The sequence below is a fragment of the Malaclemys terrapin genome, chromosome 7 (genome assembly GCF_027887155.1).
Source record: "Malaclemys terrapin pileata isolate rMalTer1 chromosome 7, rMalTer1.hap1, whole genome shotgun sequence".
Taxonomy (NCBI): Eukaryota; Metazoa; Chordata; order Testudines; family Emydidae; genus Malaclemys; species Malaclemys terrapin.
In genome coordinates, this window is record NC_071511.1 from 40799316 (window position 1) to 40815918 (window position 16603).

The 16603-nt window shown below is 40.8% G+C and overlaps 1 protein-coding gene across 1 annotated transcript in view; it reads right to left on the reverse strand.

Annotated features, from left to right (window-relative positions):
• ATP2B2 (ATPase plasma membrane Ca2+ transporting 2) overlaps positions 1-16603 on the reverse strand; it is a 534155-nt gene that overhangs the window by 25016 nt on the left and 492536 nt on the right. The window contains exons 19-22 of the mRNA XM_054035362.1: positions 14430-14643; positions 10582-10793; positions 5717-5824; positions 590-772 (exon numbers count right to left, since the gene is read on the reverse strand). Of these exons, the coding sequence (XP_053891337.1) occupies positions 590-772; positions 5717-5824; positions 10582-10793; positions 14430-14643 (717 nt within the window). The remainder of the gene's footprint in view (positions 1-589; positions 773-5716; positions 5825-10581; positions 10794-14429; positions 14644-16603) is intronic.

Genomic DNA, 16603 nt, shown 5'->3' on the forward strand with positions numbered 1-16603 from the left:
ATTCAGCTAAAAATACATGTCTGAATGTTCTGCTGCAAAAAAAGATTTTAAGGTTTTTGCTGAACAGAAAGGGGATTTATATTTTATCAGAATCAAACCTTCTTCTTTACCAATGCCACAATCAATTTAAGTTGTTTTATTATTACAGAAGTAGAGGCCACAAACATAAATCTGAATCAGTGAAAAGCCTACATTTTCCAACAGAATATTTTTTAAAAAAGAATTTGCATAACATTTTTCCTCACTAATATAACAGTTAAAATTCTAAAATAGGAATATTTTACTTTCTTTGTCAGTTGCTATACCTGTGAAATAGAAAATTCATATCAGCTCTCAGTCTTCAAAGAAAACCATTCTTAGGTCTCTAATTTTATTCATGTTTTACTGTTTTGCAACTAAACCATTTTGAGTTTCTCTGATTTACTATTTTATTAATTGTTGATTAGGAAATGGAAGTGTAGTTACTGGGGTACCTTCCTTTCCATCTCACACATTCTTTATATGGCTCTACTCTGCGGCATTATCTTTTCTGAATGGAAAATCCAGTATATAGCTTTCCAGAGATTCTACATCTGTCCTTTTAACATACCTGAGTTTGGATTCTGTTGAGCCCTCTGAACCAGAGAATTTGTCCACGTCGAAGTTCTCTCTCTGCATGGTCAATTTCTTCAACATCTTCATTCAGGTCTTCTTCAGGTACTTCCTCTTTTTCAGTGAGCCGCCCTGCTTCCTTTAAAAACTTTAGCCTACTTGTTGGGATGGTTGCAATGACCTGAAAAATCACATAACAAAAGAGTGCTGAAAATGTAAGATGTATTTATCAGTGATATTATCATAAATCTACTCATTGCAATGAAAAATACAAGATTTTTCAGTAAGACTTGTAATCCTCCAGAAATGCCAGGATAAACATGTTTATAATAGTGCTTTATATTTATACAACTTCTTTCAGCCCAGGACACTTAACATGTTTATTGATATGCAAACTATGGGCAGAGGACAAAGATCATTGTCCAGCTATGTTGGAAAAGGATAGGACACACTGGATGTGGTTTAATTAGGCTGCAACTTTATTCTTAAATGTCTGGGAGATAAGTGTACAGTGAAGGTGATTCCATAATCATTTCAATATCTACTGGGGAATCTTCCATCAGCCCTCCCTCTTACCCATCCTGGTCCGCAGCCAACCTGCTGCTGTGACCTCACCATCCCCTTCCTACCCCCTTGAATGAGGGTGGGAAGGGGGGGCGTTTAGCTCCTTGCAGTACCAGTCATAGAAGCCCCAACCCCTCTGTTTCAGCTCCTTTAAAGAATACCTCCTTTAAATCCTTTACCAATCAATCCATTTTATCTGCTCACAATATCCCCTCCCTATGGAGTACCTGCACTGGACACCCACCCCACATTTACATAATGAGTTGTGGAATCACAGCCTAATTCACATTTCATCTTTGCCCCAACTAAGCCCCCGAGAACCTGCTGTGGAGAAGGAGAAAGAAAACCCAATTCACCTTGGCCAAACTAGCGGTGAGGGAAAAATTCCTTCCCAGCACCCCCTGAGAAAGGTGTGACTAGCACAACACCCCACCCACACTTCCTTGCAGCACCTGTTTCTAGAAGGTGACCATCCAACTTACCCTCGTTATCTAATAAGGTCTGAGGCTTCACAGAGCAAGGTGGGAAGGGTAATGTTTTCTAGAAGTAAGGCACTATTATCTAGTTTTAACACTTCAAAAACCCTTTCCATGATTTCATATCAGCTTGCTGTCTAAAAACAGCAAATGGCAGTCACAAATGTTGCACCTAACTGCCCACTGCTGTGGTCACTGGAACTTCTAGTTAGTCTCTATTTTCTATTTAGACTAGCTCATTATGTCATTTTTACTGACGCCCCCACTTTGTTCTGCTGCAGAAGTGGCACCTGGAGGGTTTTCAGGCTATTCTGATAAATTTAAAGGTTTTCAATAGTGTAGTTATACAACATTTTAACAACATTATTTTAAACATGTATTGCTGAGAATTACCCTGTCTCTGGCCAAGCTTTCTTGGACAGTAATCTTCTCTTTATTTTGATTTCTGTTTTTAGATTGAATTGAAATATGGATGCATGGGTATTTAAGCCAAGGCATGTCACCTGAAAAGCTAAATATTGAAAATAAGTCATCCTACAGAGTTAAATGTCAAACCCATTTAGAATGGAAGTGCTTCAGTGTTCGTGCTCTGTTCCTGTTTCAGTAGGAGGTGATTAAGTCCTAGAGGTTGAGATGCATGAAAAACAGGGCCTGCCTGAGAAGGGAAAAAAATCATAACTAGGACTATCCTTTGCAGATGCCAAACTTTTGTCTAAAGATGGGATGCCTGCGCTGTGGGAAGCTTTGGCAGCTGAGAAGGTTGCTGGCTGGCTGCTGAAAGGTATCTCAAGTTTGTGACCATGACCTTCCCAGAGATATGTTGCAGGGTCCAGTTCTTCTTTGCTGCTGGATCGTGGGACTCCAGACTCAGTTTCTGGGTACTGTGGCATGCAATGCTGCCAAGGACACATCAAGCCACAGTGTATGCCTGGCTGAATAGGATCTGAAAACAGAAGTACCAAAGCCACACAACTGGATGTGTAAAACCGATCTTCAAAGGAAGGAAATTGCCAGAGGTCTGGGGACTCGAGAAATGGGATAAGGTAGAGGCAAAGAGTTGTAGGAAGGTAGGTGGGGAATGGAACAAAATGTTTGTGGGGGTCCCCCCTGCAGGTTTCGGTGTGGCAGTGGTAGGGAGAGATTGATGGATATGGAACAGAGATGATGAATGCTTTCAGGAGGGACCTTGCTGGAGATGTTTCTGAACTGAATGATCCACAACTTTAAAGTCGGAGTTAAAAAAGAAACATGAGGTTGAACTTATTTCTTTTAGGAGTCAGTTTTCCAGCCTCTGACTAGACAAACTTGATCTCCCTAATTTCAAGCCCCGGTGAATGTTGCAGGTTTAAAAGTTTGACTTACTGATTCATTTGGACTCTCTAGGAATCGAGCCACCATAACTTAACAGCTTTCAAAAAGTTACAGTACTCCTATGCTAAATGGATTGTATGGGTTCCATTAAAACTGAAAAGGATGAAGTGATGTTTGACCTAGCAAGACTGCATTACATGTATAGAAACAACACTGCTGTATTCTGTAGTGACTCTGTATGACAGGGTGTACAGATCCTTCAGGGCCCAGTGAGTGTCTCCTCTCAGCTGGGATGACACACTCTGCCCACGCTTTGTTTTATTTTTCACTTTGGCAGATCCCCACCCAGCTCACAGCAGGGTCAGGTCCAGGTCACTAGAGCTGGATTCAGGAAACAAATACCATTTCCCAGGAAACTATGAATTTAACAGTTAGAGCCAAGATTTTCAAAAGTAACTAGAGATTTTGGGAGCCCAACCTGAGACGCCTTAAAGGGGCCAAACATTCAGAAAATGCAGAGCACTCACCTTTTGAAAGTAGGGCCATTTCAAAGTGTTTCAAGTTGGTCTCCCAAAAACTGAAGCACCCAAAATCAATCACTTGGTCTAAATTCCCTAACCAAAAATCTTGACTGGGTGTGGTGGATGCCTGGGGGAGAAAAGTTCCTGAAGGCTGTGGTGAAGCAAAGGGAAACACGTGTTCTATGCTGAACCTGAATTAAACAAGGCAGATGAGAAAGGACTTCTCTAGGGGAAGTGGGGAGAGACAAAAAGCTTCCTATTAAAAGGTTGCAGGGAGAGAGGAGAAGCCTTGCCACAGGTCAAAAGGGCTTGGTATCTACTAAATAAATTATGCATTCATTTTGTTTGTAATAGTCTGTTTACTCGTTGCCCAAATGTTGAACACTGTTGTACTTCAGCCCTTGCTTTCTTTGTTTTCCCTCCACACATCTGACACAATAAACTGGTAGTCTGCTAAGTGAACAAATCAGTGGGCTAAAATCAGTACAGTTTTATATTGAAGTTTTAACTCTACAAATTTAATAAAGTGCCTAATCATTTACAGTGACCTCTGCAACCACTCTCACCTTTGAATGTAAATCAGACAATTGTTAATCTTCAAAGGGTTATGTTGTAATATTTATAAGAATGCACACAGGACAAAATCCAGAAGCAACCCACTGCCCTCTTTTAAATGTTTTAAACAACAAATTAGAACTGAGTGGTTGAATAAATGGCATAATCACCACCACTTTTTTCCCCAAAATGAAGATTTTCCAAGCTGCTGAGGACAAGCCATTTCTTACTAATTGCTGTTCAACTGACATTCAGATTTTCCCAACAACTGTGATTCGGTGCCTCCTGGGGGTAATTTCATCAGCAAGATCAAGTAACGATGGCACCCAGCTATGATTGCCAGGAGGCATCTGCTGACACCAGATTGAGTTCTTTTCTTCAAAAATACTTGTGGCCCCACTGCCCAAGGTGTCTTGCTTAATTTTTTTCAGAATACGATAGTCATCCAACCCAGAAGCTCCGTGTCCATGAAGACAGTTCAGCCAGAATCACTTTAATGGGTGTCACAATTAATTAACTAATTGCAGGGGCAATTTTCCTCTCTCTGCTGGAACACATGCCCTTCTCTGGATAACGATAAGCCATCTCTGCCTAAGATTTATTTTTATTCCAGAGACAGTAAAATACTTTGGGGGACTTTTGTTTGTTTGGGAGGGTGCGAGCTTTGGAATGCATCAGATTAAACCAACTGGCTGATATTTACAAAATATTTTTAGAAGGAAAATACTCTTGCTTCTCCCTTCAAACACTATCTACAAATTACTTAGATTGGTGGTTGTATGCTGCACCCTCGCCTCCGGACAATAGCTATTCGAGTGATGTCTATGCAATCACTTCCAGACAGCTAATCATAGAATTAATTTATTCTTTTACCTCTAGATTGTTGCAAATGTTTGATGCACTCATCTACATATAATTCTATTAACTCTTGGCACCAAAGGTTGTAGCAGACCTTATTGCTGGCACCTGGATTAAAATGCATCATGAATTATCAGCTGTTCTGAACGCACTGCAGAAAGCCACCATCATTCAGCTGCCAGTTTTCTTCCTCAGCAAACTGAAGGGATGGGATGGAAAGTCCGGGAGCAAGGTTAGCAGTGGGCTACACTAAGTGAGCTGGTGGATCTCAGTCTGATTCAGAGTAGAGAAGAGTCCATGTCACAAAGAGTAATTGGCATTAATTGCAGCATTGCTAGCAATCTCAGCACAGAGAATAAGCATGTGCACTTAACTATTCACCCACCTCCTAGTGTTTGTCATTTTGGAACATATTTAAGTGACATTAGTGGGGACAACGCAGGGAAGCTTATATTATAACTGCCCTTACTACACTTTTCCTGTGACTAGAGGACTACAGTTCTAAGGGCTATAGATCTAGCATCTTTCACAAACAAATTCACTCAGGAAGTACTTGTCATTGTATTACTGCACACTATTGGAGAAAGTCTGAAAATTAACAAAAAGTTAAAAAGAACCATGGTGCTACCTTACTGAAAAACGCTGTATTTTTAAAAGGGTCATTTATTTCCAGTGTAATGCCAAATATGATAGAGTGAGAGATGGTTGAGCGGCAATCCTACACACCTTCTTATGAATCAAATTACTTTATGACAAAGTGTTCGCAAAAACAGACCGTCCATCGGTTTGTGAAAACATAATAAATGAGTAGAAAACTATACATTGCTACATGACACTTACCTGACCCCAGACAAGTTCTCCTAGTCCAATAAATACACACCACATCCACTGGTCAAGCTGCAGAGGAGAGCAGCTGAAAGGTTTCCCACCAAACTGCACAATTACTATCTGCAGAGAAAAAATGGGAGGGAGGAAGAAATACTTTATCTTTCTTCTGAAAATATATTTTCCCCACATTTACATGAGCTTTTGCTCTCTCTTTCAGTACACTTGTTTACATCTCACTTTGATTCAGCAAGTACATTGCTGGCTGGCACATTTAAGCACACTATTGGCATTTGTTGTTTAGCAGATTTTAATATGGGGCTGAAGTAGGGAGACCTACATTCTGCTACTTGGCATGTTATGTGTCACTAGGTGCAAGTCAGCAAAAGTAGCCTCCATTCAAAACACTTTGGGACTCCTTTTCAGAAGTGCTGAGCACCTCATCCCTATTGTGGTCAACGGAGGCTTCAGATGGCAGGAGTTTAGGACCTCTGGAAAATCAGACTCAGGCTATTTTAAATAGGGTGCCCATAAACGGACATATCCTGAATTAGACACCCAGGGAAAAGTATTATTTTAGTTTGGAATTTATATAGTGGAAGAGACCTTTCTCCAGTGTTAACATTTTAATCCATTGCTGCTATGGTTTAGATTAAATCCCAATCAGTTACAGCTCAGTCCTGAATATATTCATTTATCTATAGTCAAACTAGCCTAAAACCATACTAGTTATCGCACAAACTCCTCTAATCAAATGCAACTTGACATTCACATGTTGTATCAAATGACTGATTGAGTTCTAGATCATGTCATGTTAATTCTAGCATTTTTTCTTCAATATCTTTCCACTCAGACTGTCTTTTTAACAGCATCCTAGTGATAACTGATATGGTCTGAGGCTAGGGCGGCTGTAAATGAACACATTCAATAGTAATCTGTGAATGATTGATGGAAATGAAATCCATGGAAGAAATTGGTAACACTGGACTGGATTAAGGTTTCTTGCATAATATATATTCAAAGGTAAAACGAGGTCATTTATGAAAAAGAAATGTTGACTTGCAGGAGAGATTGATCTTGTGGCAAATGTCTCACCATAACAAGATTTCAATTGTGCCATGTGAATGACACAGAATGAACCATTATCTAAATGGGATTTGATATAATGGGATGGAAATGTCTCACAGCACAGTGCTGACCAGGTTCATTCTGACTGATTTAGAAAAAAATATCTTACTTTTCATTAATATGCAACATTATGAATAGCTTTGCTTGTTTTTAAGTCAGTGTATAATAGTCAGTGCTAGGTACCATAAAAATCTATAAACAAAGACTGTCCCTACACCTCAGAGAACTTACTTTCTTAAGTATAAAATGAGACAATAGGTGGGACAGACATGGGGAGCACACTAAAAACAATGAGTCAAAACTGTGCAGCAGTCAGTGTCACAGATAAATACATATACTAGTATAGTAATGCCAATGATACTACAATATGGGCCAATGCCCTTTCTTCTCCTCATCTCCCTTGGACCTATGTATAAAATAGCTGTTTCCCAGCACACCATCATCCTGATTCCCAGCAAACCACTCCCTGTGACTTCTATCCCACTGTAGCTGGATTCCTCACTTTTCACTTTGAAAATCCGGTCACCCTTATGTTATATTTTTAGGACTATTGCACAGAAAATTGAAATACCATATGCAGTTCTGCTGTACCCAGCAAATATAGCAAATACACAAGGAGCTACACTTTTTTTTTTTAAACTAAACCACCCATGAAACATAAATCAAACTAGGGATTGGCTCTGTCATACCCATACCACATCCATCCACAAGGACAGGCTGAGCTCCTGGAGATTATAGCAAAAAAATGAAACTAATACAGCTGGGCTAGCAACAGCCACCCAATTAAGAACAATATTTCAGAGCAGCTTTAGTAGGCTTCATTATGCAACATTATAACCCCCGCCCCGAAAAAAATTAAGCTCATATGATCCCCCTTCCCCTTGCGAAAGTGGACAAATTGGTTGAAAGAATAACCTTATATTACCTAAGGAAAGATTACCTGGCAGAAAGAGAGCAAAAGAAAAGCAAGCAGAAGTCAGACTGACTATGCTATGATCCTTCATTTTTCTCAAATACACAGCTCCCACTGGTCTCAGTGGCAGTTGCATGTGAATACAGTGAGCAGAAATAGGCTCTTGGTTGTGTACAGAGACTAAGGTTTGTATTTATTTTGGAAGAGTTTTTGTTAGTGGATGGAGAGGATTGGGAGGAGTAGACAGAATCCAGCACATAAATTCAGATCTATGAATAGCAACTCCCCTCTCCTCTCAGCCAAAAGCCAGGTATGGAAACACCTGGGAATGGAAAAAAATCTTCAAGCCCCTTCCATGGCAAGGACTTTAGATTTGGTTGTGAATTAAACCCAAGTAGGCCCAGATTTATAATGGTATTTAGTGTTGCTCAACTCAGTGTTGCAAGGCCTACGTGACTTAGGAGGCTAAGTCTCATTTTCAATAACACACACTGAGGGCTAGATGCACAATCGGATTTAGGTGCCTAAATGGCCACTTTAGTCCCCTTCATCCCCAATTTAGATCTTCAAAACTCCTGCTCAGCTGCTGCCTAAAGTTCCTAGGCAACTCAGTGTTTCCTGGAGAAGTCCCCGTGGTACCTACATGTCTCCTGATGGGCAAGCCTAGTCCTAATGCACAACTCCTCACATGTGCCTATGTCCCAGTGGGATTCACAACCCAGGCTTTCTCCCACCTACCTCACCTGCCGGGACCAATCAGAGGCCTGCCCAAAACACAGCTGGTGTGGAGCTGCTGCCCTCTTTTGCTCAAGAGCAAAATACTCCACATGTTTAGAGCATTCACCCAAGATATGGGAGATCTGGATTCAATTCCCTTCTCTAACTGATGTGGAGCAGGGACTTGAAGCCAGGTCTCCCCTCTGCCAGGTGAGGGTCCTAAACATCTCCAGGCTATCGAATCGCTCTCTGGCCCATTGCATATTCAATTATTTTTATAAAAGTGCAAATGCTTCAACAGGAGAGATTGAGAGAGACCTAAAATACTTCACAGCCCAGGGGTTAGGGAGATCTCCGGGAATACGGGGGATTAGGTGCCTAAATATCTTTAAATAGCAGGCCCTTAGTGACTTTGTGTAGCTGCAGCATTCCCCACAAAGGGCTTACCAGGTGATGTTTAGCATAGGACTGTACAGCGGAATGGCTGATGTGGGACTAAAAGAATGACACCAGGGGAAAGAGAAGTTTTCTGCACTGATAGCCCAGCATGAAATAGATTTGGCTATTAGTGAAGAATACTCTAGGGCAGGGGTCGACAACCTTTCAGAAGTGGTGTGCCGAGTCTTCATTTATTCTCTAATGTAAGGTTTTGCATGCCGGTAATACATTTTAACGTTTTTAGAAGGTCTCTTTCTATAAGTCTATATTATTGTATGTAAAGTATGTAAAGTAAACAAGGTTTTCAAAATGTTTAAGAAGCTTCATTTAAAATTAAATTAAAATGCTGATCTTAAGCCACCAGCCTGCTCAGCTCGCTGCCAGCCTGGGTGTCTGTTCACCTAGGCCGGCAGAGGGCTGATCAGGGCCTGTGGTGGGGTGTTTCAGGGGTCAGGGATGAGGGGTGTGTGTGGGGGGGGTTCAGAGAGCAGGGCAGAGGCCTGGCGACTGTGGGGCGTGCACGGCAGAAGGTTGGATGTGTGTTGGGGTGGGGGGGGGGGTTCAGGGCAGAAGGCTGAGGGAATGGTGGGTGCAGGGCAGAAGGCTAAGTGTGTGGGGGGTTCAGGGCAGAGGGCTGGCGTGTGTGGAGGTGCAGGGCAGGGGGATGGATGTGTGTTGGGGTGGGGTGGGGGTTCAGGGCAGAGGTCTGGGGTGTGTGGGGGGTGCAGGGCAGAAGGCTGGGGTGCTCGGCTCGTGGGGGTTCTCCCAGCCCCCTGCCCTGAGCGGCTCAGGGCAGGGGGCTGGAAGGGATATGCCCTGTTCCACCCCCTTCCCTCAGGCTCCATCCCTACCTCTCTTTGCGTCCTACACGGAGCTGTGTGCACGTTACCGCTCTTCCCCCTCCCCCTCGCTAGGGCCATCAGCTGATTGGCGCAGGGACGGAGAGGAGGAGGGGCAGGAAAGCACCACGCTGGGGGAAGGAACAGGGAAGGGGGGAAGCTTGGCTGCCGCAGAACCAAGCTTCTGCTTCCTGGCCCCGCAGGGAAGAGTGGTGGGCGCGGGGGGCGAGTGGGGCTGGGGGCCGGGACTGCGGCAGGGAGCTGCATGCCACTTAAAATCGGCTCGCCTGCCATGTTTGGCAGGCGTGCTGTTGGTTGCCGACCCCTGCTGTAGGGATATCTGATGGACCTCTGGATCCCAGCTGACATGAAGGAAATGGGTCAATGCTTGCACCCATTAACAACAAACCAACTTGTTCATCCCTACTATGAACAATAGTAGTAAATAAGTGTAAAAAGTTATTTGCTACCATTGGTTAATGATAATGCTATTAATAATCTCCATGGAAAATAATGAGACTTCTTGTTTCAACAAATCAGTTACTCATTGTAATTAACCATACTTCTTATAAATCTTAACCATAAGTCTCTTGTGAAAAAGTAACATACTATACTCTGTTTAGCATGCTTTTACTAGGTTTGTAAATATTAAGTGTTCTAAATTATCATTACTGATAGAAGCAGTTATTTTGATTAAAGCAGAATAGGTCTGATACAGGATGAATGAGCATTTGGATTGATAAGAGACAACCATGGCCACAAAAGTATTTGATTTTCCAAAGAACAAAGACAGAAAAATTGTACATTTCTGATGAATAGTTGCTTTTTCTTGCATGAATGATTACCTGTACAGCAAATGTACCCAGTACAATAGTGCAAAATATAGGGTTTCTAAAAATGCCATCAAAAACATTCCTCTCGCCGTGGATTTTGCGTGCGTTGATTTCATTGAATAGCTGCATCATGACGAAGGTATTGAAGATAATGGTGTAGTGCTCAGAAGGAGGAGAGTGGAGTGGTGCATTCCGACCACTGTCAATCTTAAACATTTTTTCACCTTAATGCAAAAAAGAATAAAAAAAGTTTGTTTCTGCTATCAAAAATTCAGCCTAGACTTTGTGTTATATTGCCATTCCCGCTCATGGGCTGCCTCCTCGGTCTTGTGTTGTTTCGTTTTTATTTTTTAGCAGCATTGCTTCCACAATTACTACACTGCAGGCATAGTTCCCAACTCAGTGAGCAAAGAAATACAGAATTCCCACTGTGAAGCTGCATAAGGTTGACTATTATCCAGTGACTCAATGTACCAGCTCAAATGATTTTTGGTAGGGTTTTTTCTCCCACCAGGTAGGAACGACTCTAAAGAGTCATTTCTTTCATCTCATTTATTCAGAGCAGGAGACTTGTTGACACTGCATTTGCCATTTCTAAAACAATTAGCAGCAACCATCCTTCAACAGTCTCTGCATATTACTTCCTAATATGCATTATTCTTGACAAGTAGTCAAGGATATTAACTAAAAAGAACAGCAGCTACCACCACCCAATTTTAAAATGATTTGTTTTTGTCCATTTGTCTGTTAATCTACTTTGTAAGCACCTAACAGGAGATCATACTATTATTTAGATAACTGAAAATTGATTGTCAATATTAAAAAAGCAACATTTTGTACAGTATGAACAGTAATTGTAGAGGTTACATAACACTTGGAAATACATCTACACACAGGGCCACTTTACTTATTCACTATATGTATACATGTCACAATTCTTAACACATGTATACCTATATATAAAAAGAGACCCTTAGAATAAGGGCAGAACCTTAATCTGTATGAGTAAAGAATAGAGATAAAATAAATGTAAAGGGGGAATTTTGCTCTGCAGCAAACTTTAACAAACATTTGTTTATACCAAACATCATTCACTTGGACAATATTGTTCCGGGCTCCCAGTGGTGTTACTGTTTGAATGAGAGGCTTCCACCTCACAAACAGTTATAGATCTAAGAGAACTGCAGTAAGGTCATATTCTATCAGTAGAGTCATCAGAGAACTGAACTTTGCCTTTGATGTTTGAGCAGCTCCAGTGAAAATCAATGGGAACTGTGCGCATGCATCCAAAGGAAGACTTTGGCCTATAGTCTTTTGACTTAAAAAAGTTGTGATAACATAAATGTAGCATTATAACTTTACTACGGGTGTGATGCTGAAGATAGAGCTGAGACTTTTAAACACAGATTACATGCATATGTATAATCATTACCAAAGACTTCAAACCAAGTAATGAAGACCATTATGAAAGGCAAATGGATTTATGCTTAAATCTGATTGAATTTTTTCTTTGACATGATTATCCATAATTAAATCTTCAAAAATTCCATTTCACTGCATTACTTCATTCCAAAAACAGGACCTGCTGCTTCCGTGGAATAGAAGTAGATAAGGTTGCATCTAAGTTTCCATTGCCCACTCTTCTCCCAAGGCCACTAGAAACATACCAGCTTTAAAATTTGGTAGGTCAGGCCTGGGACCAAGATACAATTTTTTTGTGCAGCAGTTTAACTGAACAGGATAATGGCTTCTAGATTTATGACACTCTAAAAATAGAGGCAATCAGTGTTCAAACACACGTGTAACATATTTATTGCCAACTTATAGCAGCAAAGGGAAAGGAGGAGGAGAGAGAGAAGGAATTTGATTTGCTAAACTCTTGTACAGAAGATCATTGATCAGAGTCCAATTTAAACAGTTAGCTTATGAATCTGGAACTGTGGATTACTGGCCGTGGGAAACTTAGTACAGCATATCAAATGATTCCTAAGATTTCACTAAAAAAAAGTATCTAGCTCTTTACCTTATCTTTACCAAATTGCTAATCTGATTGCTAGGAAGCTTATTGGAAAGGAAAGAAGCACATTTTCTTTTTACCATGTAGGATACAGCTGAACCTCCTGAAGCTCCCAAGGGAGCCTACTGCTACATTTCCTAAGGCTCTCAGGAAATGGGGTGGGCTGTACGCCTCCTCAGAAACGTGAAGGGGACTGGAGAGCCTCCTGAGGCTCCCTATGTGTGCGGGGCAAAGGTTCTTCTCTCCTGCAGGCCTTCAAGAAAGGTCCTTCTCTCAGCCTTGGGAGGCTCACTGGAGGGCCACCTATAACTCCCATAAAGCGTACAGGATGTTTGACTTTCAGATGCACCTATTATGAAGGCTCATGTGCATAGTTTAGATAGTCATAGGCTGACACGCTTATTAGGCTTTCTAGGGGCCATCAGAATCCTCCTGCAAATATTAGGTACTAGTTGGGGGACATCTCCCCTTCCCACCCCAACCTCAGAAACTTATCAGGCTCATTATAGGCTGCTTCTTTGCTTTAACAGGCTTGTCAGCCCCCCTAGCATCCAAAATAGGCTCATAGCTGCAGGGAGGAGCCTGGCCCTCCTAAGGCTTGTACATACATGAATGTACATTCATAACAACTTATTAGGGAGTGTATTACATAGTCTGTAATTACAAATTATGTATTACAAAGACATAGATTTCAGGCCATCAACAAATGCCAATTTAACATCAGTTAAAAATTAGACAAGTTCATGGAAGATAGGTCCCTCAATGGCTATTAGCCAGGAAAGTCAGAGATACAACCCCGTGCTCTGGGTGTCCATAAGTCTCTAACTGACAGATGCTGGGAGTGGACAACAGGAGATGGATCACTCAATTGCTCTGTTCTGTTCTTCCCCTTTGAAGCATCTGGCATTGGCCACTGTCGGAATACTGGGCTAGACGGACCACTGGTCTGACCCAGTATGGCCATTCTTATGACATATTGTCATGAACACAGTACATGAGCCCCAAGTGTTAATTATTATCATCAGCCTCTTGAACAAATCCACTAAGTGACATAGAGGAAGAGTGACTATTATTCTTCCTGGGTTATTCCTTGCAATGAAAAACAGTCCTTTTCTCCCCTATATCTCATGTCCCCAAAGACCCCATTCTAGAAGAAAAGCATTCACCATCAGTAAAACCTGAATTAGTGTAAGACCACGGGTAGAGGGCTGAAATAATAAATTAGCCAATTTTTTTCCTTCCAACAGTCACAGGTGTTAAATCCCAGAATGGAGTCTATTGTCTGGTCTAAATAGATTCTAATTACTCACTTGTTTGTCTATATTATCTGGATGATAGCATTTATCATGGAAGAACACTGAACAATATTGTCAGTTCCCAAATTGAAGTGGCTTTTTGTACCAGCATAACTTGAATCTGTACATTTCAGATTCAACAGAAATAAAATATTAAGTTTCCTAGTGAAGAGGACAAGGCTTGAAATTTGAGCTTAGAAACAGACTGACCAGTTTGGTTAACACCCATACTGACCTAAACCTTTCCCAATGCCTTGAACCTACACTTTTCTTAATATTCCAAAAAGCTAGATTAAGCAAATCCCACATTTTTACCAAGAAGATATGACAAGTTCCAGAATCACCCCTTACATCCCATCACCCTCCAGTTGGGGCTGTTCCATCTCCCCTTATCTCTTTTGGTCCAACTGCATGGCTCAACACCTTGGGCATGTCTCGGGTGAGCCCTGACTAAAGCTTAATGCAAATGTTTGGTACTTTGGAATAATCAGTACAGCAAGCTACAGCTGAGACCTAAAGTGAACAAAAATATGTTTTGTTTATCTTACCAACGAAGAGAAGCGTAAAAATGAGAGTTAGCTGGTAGACAGCATGGCCCAGAATATTCTTCATCATGGTACGTGATATAAGAGGCTTGTTTCTGCCATATGGTCTCCTTAGCAGTAGAGACTCTGTAGGGGGTTCAGTGGCCAGAGCAAGAGAAGCAAAGGTGTCCATAATTAGATTGACCCACAGCATCTGCACAGCTTTCAGTGGAGAGTCCTTAGGAGACAAAATAAAATATAATGTGTTTCTTTTTTTTGGTTTGCTAAAATGATCATTGTCTCCACCATTTCTTCCCTTCACACTCAATGTCTTATTGTGCTATTGCGAGGCAGTAATATCAAAAAGGGTATGGAGCTAAGCAAAGACGAACAATCAGATTTATCGCCAATCATTTCAGCCAGCAGTATTTGCATCCAGACACCTTATTTAGCATCACATTAATCCCATCTGAATAATTTGATTATACAATGTACCATAGCACTTTACCCCAAGGATTGTTTTTAAATTGTTTAGAAGTCAGGTTTGGGTGACTAAATATTAAAGACTATCAAAAAATATGTTTTCCAGGGTGGGGACAGAAAAAAACCTATATTAAAACAATTTAAAATATCAAGTTTAATGTGAATTTATATCTAAGTTATGTCTACAATTTGCTGTACTACACACACTGTGTTGCCTGAAATTGATCAAAATCTTGGAACAATTCAATGTGAGATTTTGATAAATTCAAATTTTATAGTTTATTTTATTTTTAAACACAGAAATAAACTACGTTATACAGCTCAGATGTGAACTGAATGTACTCAACATCCTATTAAAAGCAAGTAGGGAGAGAGAAGACTGATTCATCTACTAAATCACAGGAAGAGTCATTAGGAACTATGAAGCAGAATGTTCATGCTCTTCATCAAAAAAATATTCACAGGACACCCAAACATCAGCATTATTACCAAAGTGTTAATAGATTTTGGTAGGATTAGGTATTTATTTTCCAAACTAGATTAGCAACCACTAGAAGGAGCTATTTGCTCATTTAATCCAAGATGGAGACAGCCTAAGGTCACACCATATAGGGCTTTAGATCACATTACAAACCAACCAACCAACCAACAAAAAACCTAATACAGCTCTCAGGTGAAAAGTAAATGACAAAAAGAAATATATATTAAATTGCAGTTTGGCTAATGATCCGTTCTCAGTAACTGTACCTCACTGGACCAATTGTAATGACACGTAATTGTGTTTGCTTCTAAGAGCCATAGCAAGGAAGAAAGAGGTAGAATTTTTTTTCTTGGAACACACATGAATAATTCTAGTTCCTGTGCCTTTAGTGTGAATCTGAAATAGATAGCATTAGTGAAATCTATTTTCAGACTCAGAGAGAGAGGGGTACTTTATTCATATCAGGGATGGGTAAGAGAATTCTCAAAAATAATATGAGATAACACTCCAACATTTTATCATATAACAGGGATAATTTACGCAGGGGTTCTCAAACTGGGGGCCGGGACCCCTCAGGGGGTTGGACGGTTATTACATGCGGGGGTCGAGAGTTGTCAGCCTCCATCCCCAAAACCCACTTCACCTCCAGCATTTATAATGGTGTTAAATATTTTAAAATGTGTTTTTAATTTATAAGGGGGGTCGCACTCAGAGGCTTGCTGTGTGAAAGAAGTCACCAATACAAAAATTTGAGAACCATTGACTTACAGTGTGAAAGTTTGAAGATCACAGTATTGTTGTTATGCACCATATATTTTTACCATAGTGCATAGGTGAGGCAAAGGAGTGTCAGAATAATTTACAGACCAAAATAAATACCATTAAAAACACTTGTTTGAAGCCTGTTAAGGACAGCACTTGGAGACAAACTGTAAATGTTTTGGTCTCTGTGTTTGCTTGAAATTACAGTCTTGATCTCACTGGGGACACAATACATTCATTTTCCTGCAAATAAGTAAACGTGCATATAAAAAATTCTTTTGTCGCAGACTGTATTTAAAAAACAATGTTGAGGTTTGGCCTACTCGAGGCGTGGGGGAGGCAATCTACTGCTTTGGCACAAGTTGGGCATGCTAGGGAGCAGAGAATGATTAGCCAAGATTAGTCAAGATTCTTGACTTCCTGGCCATGGGCAGCATAAACTGGGCGTATCAGGAGGAGAAATCAGTTTAGC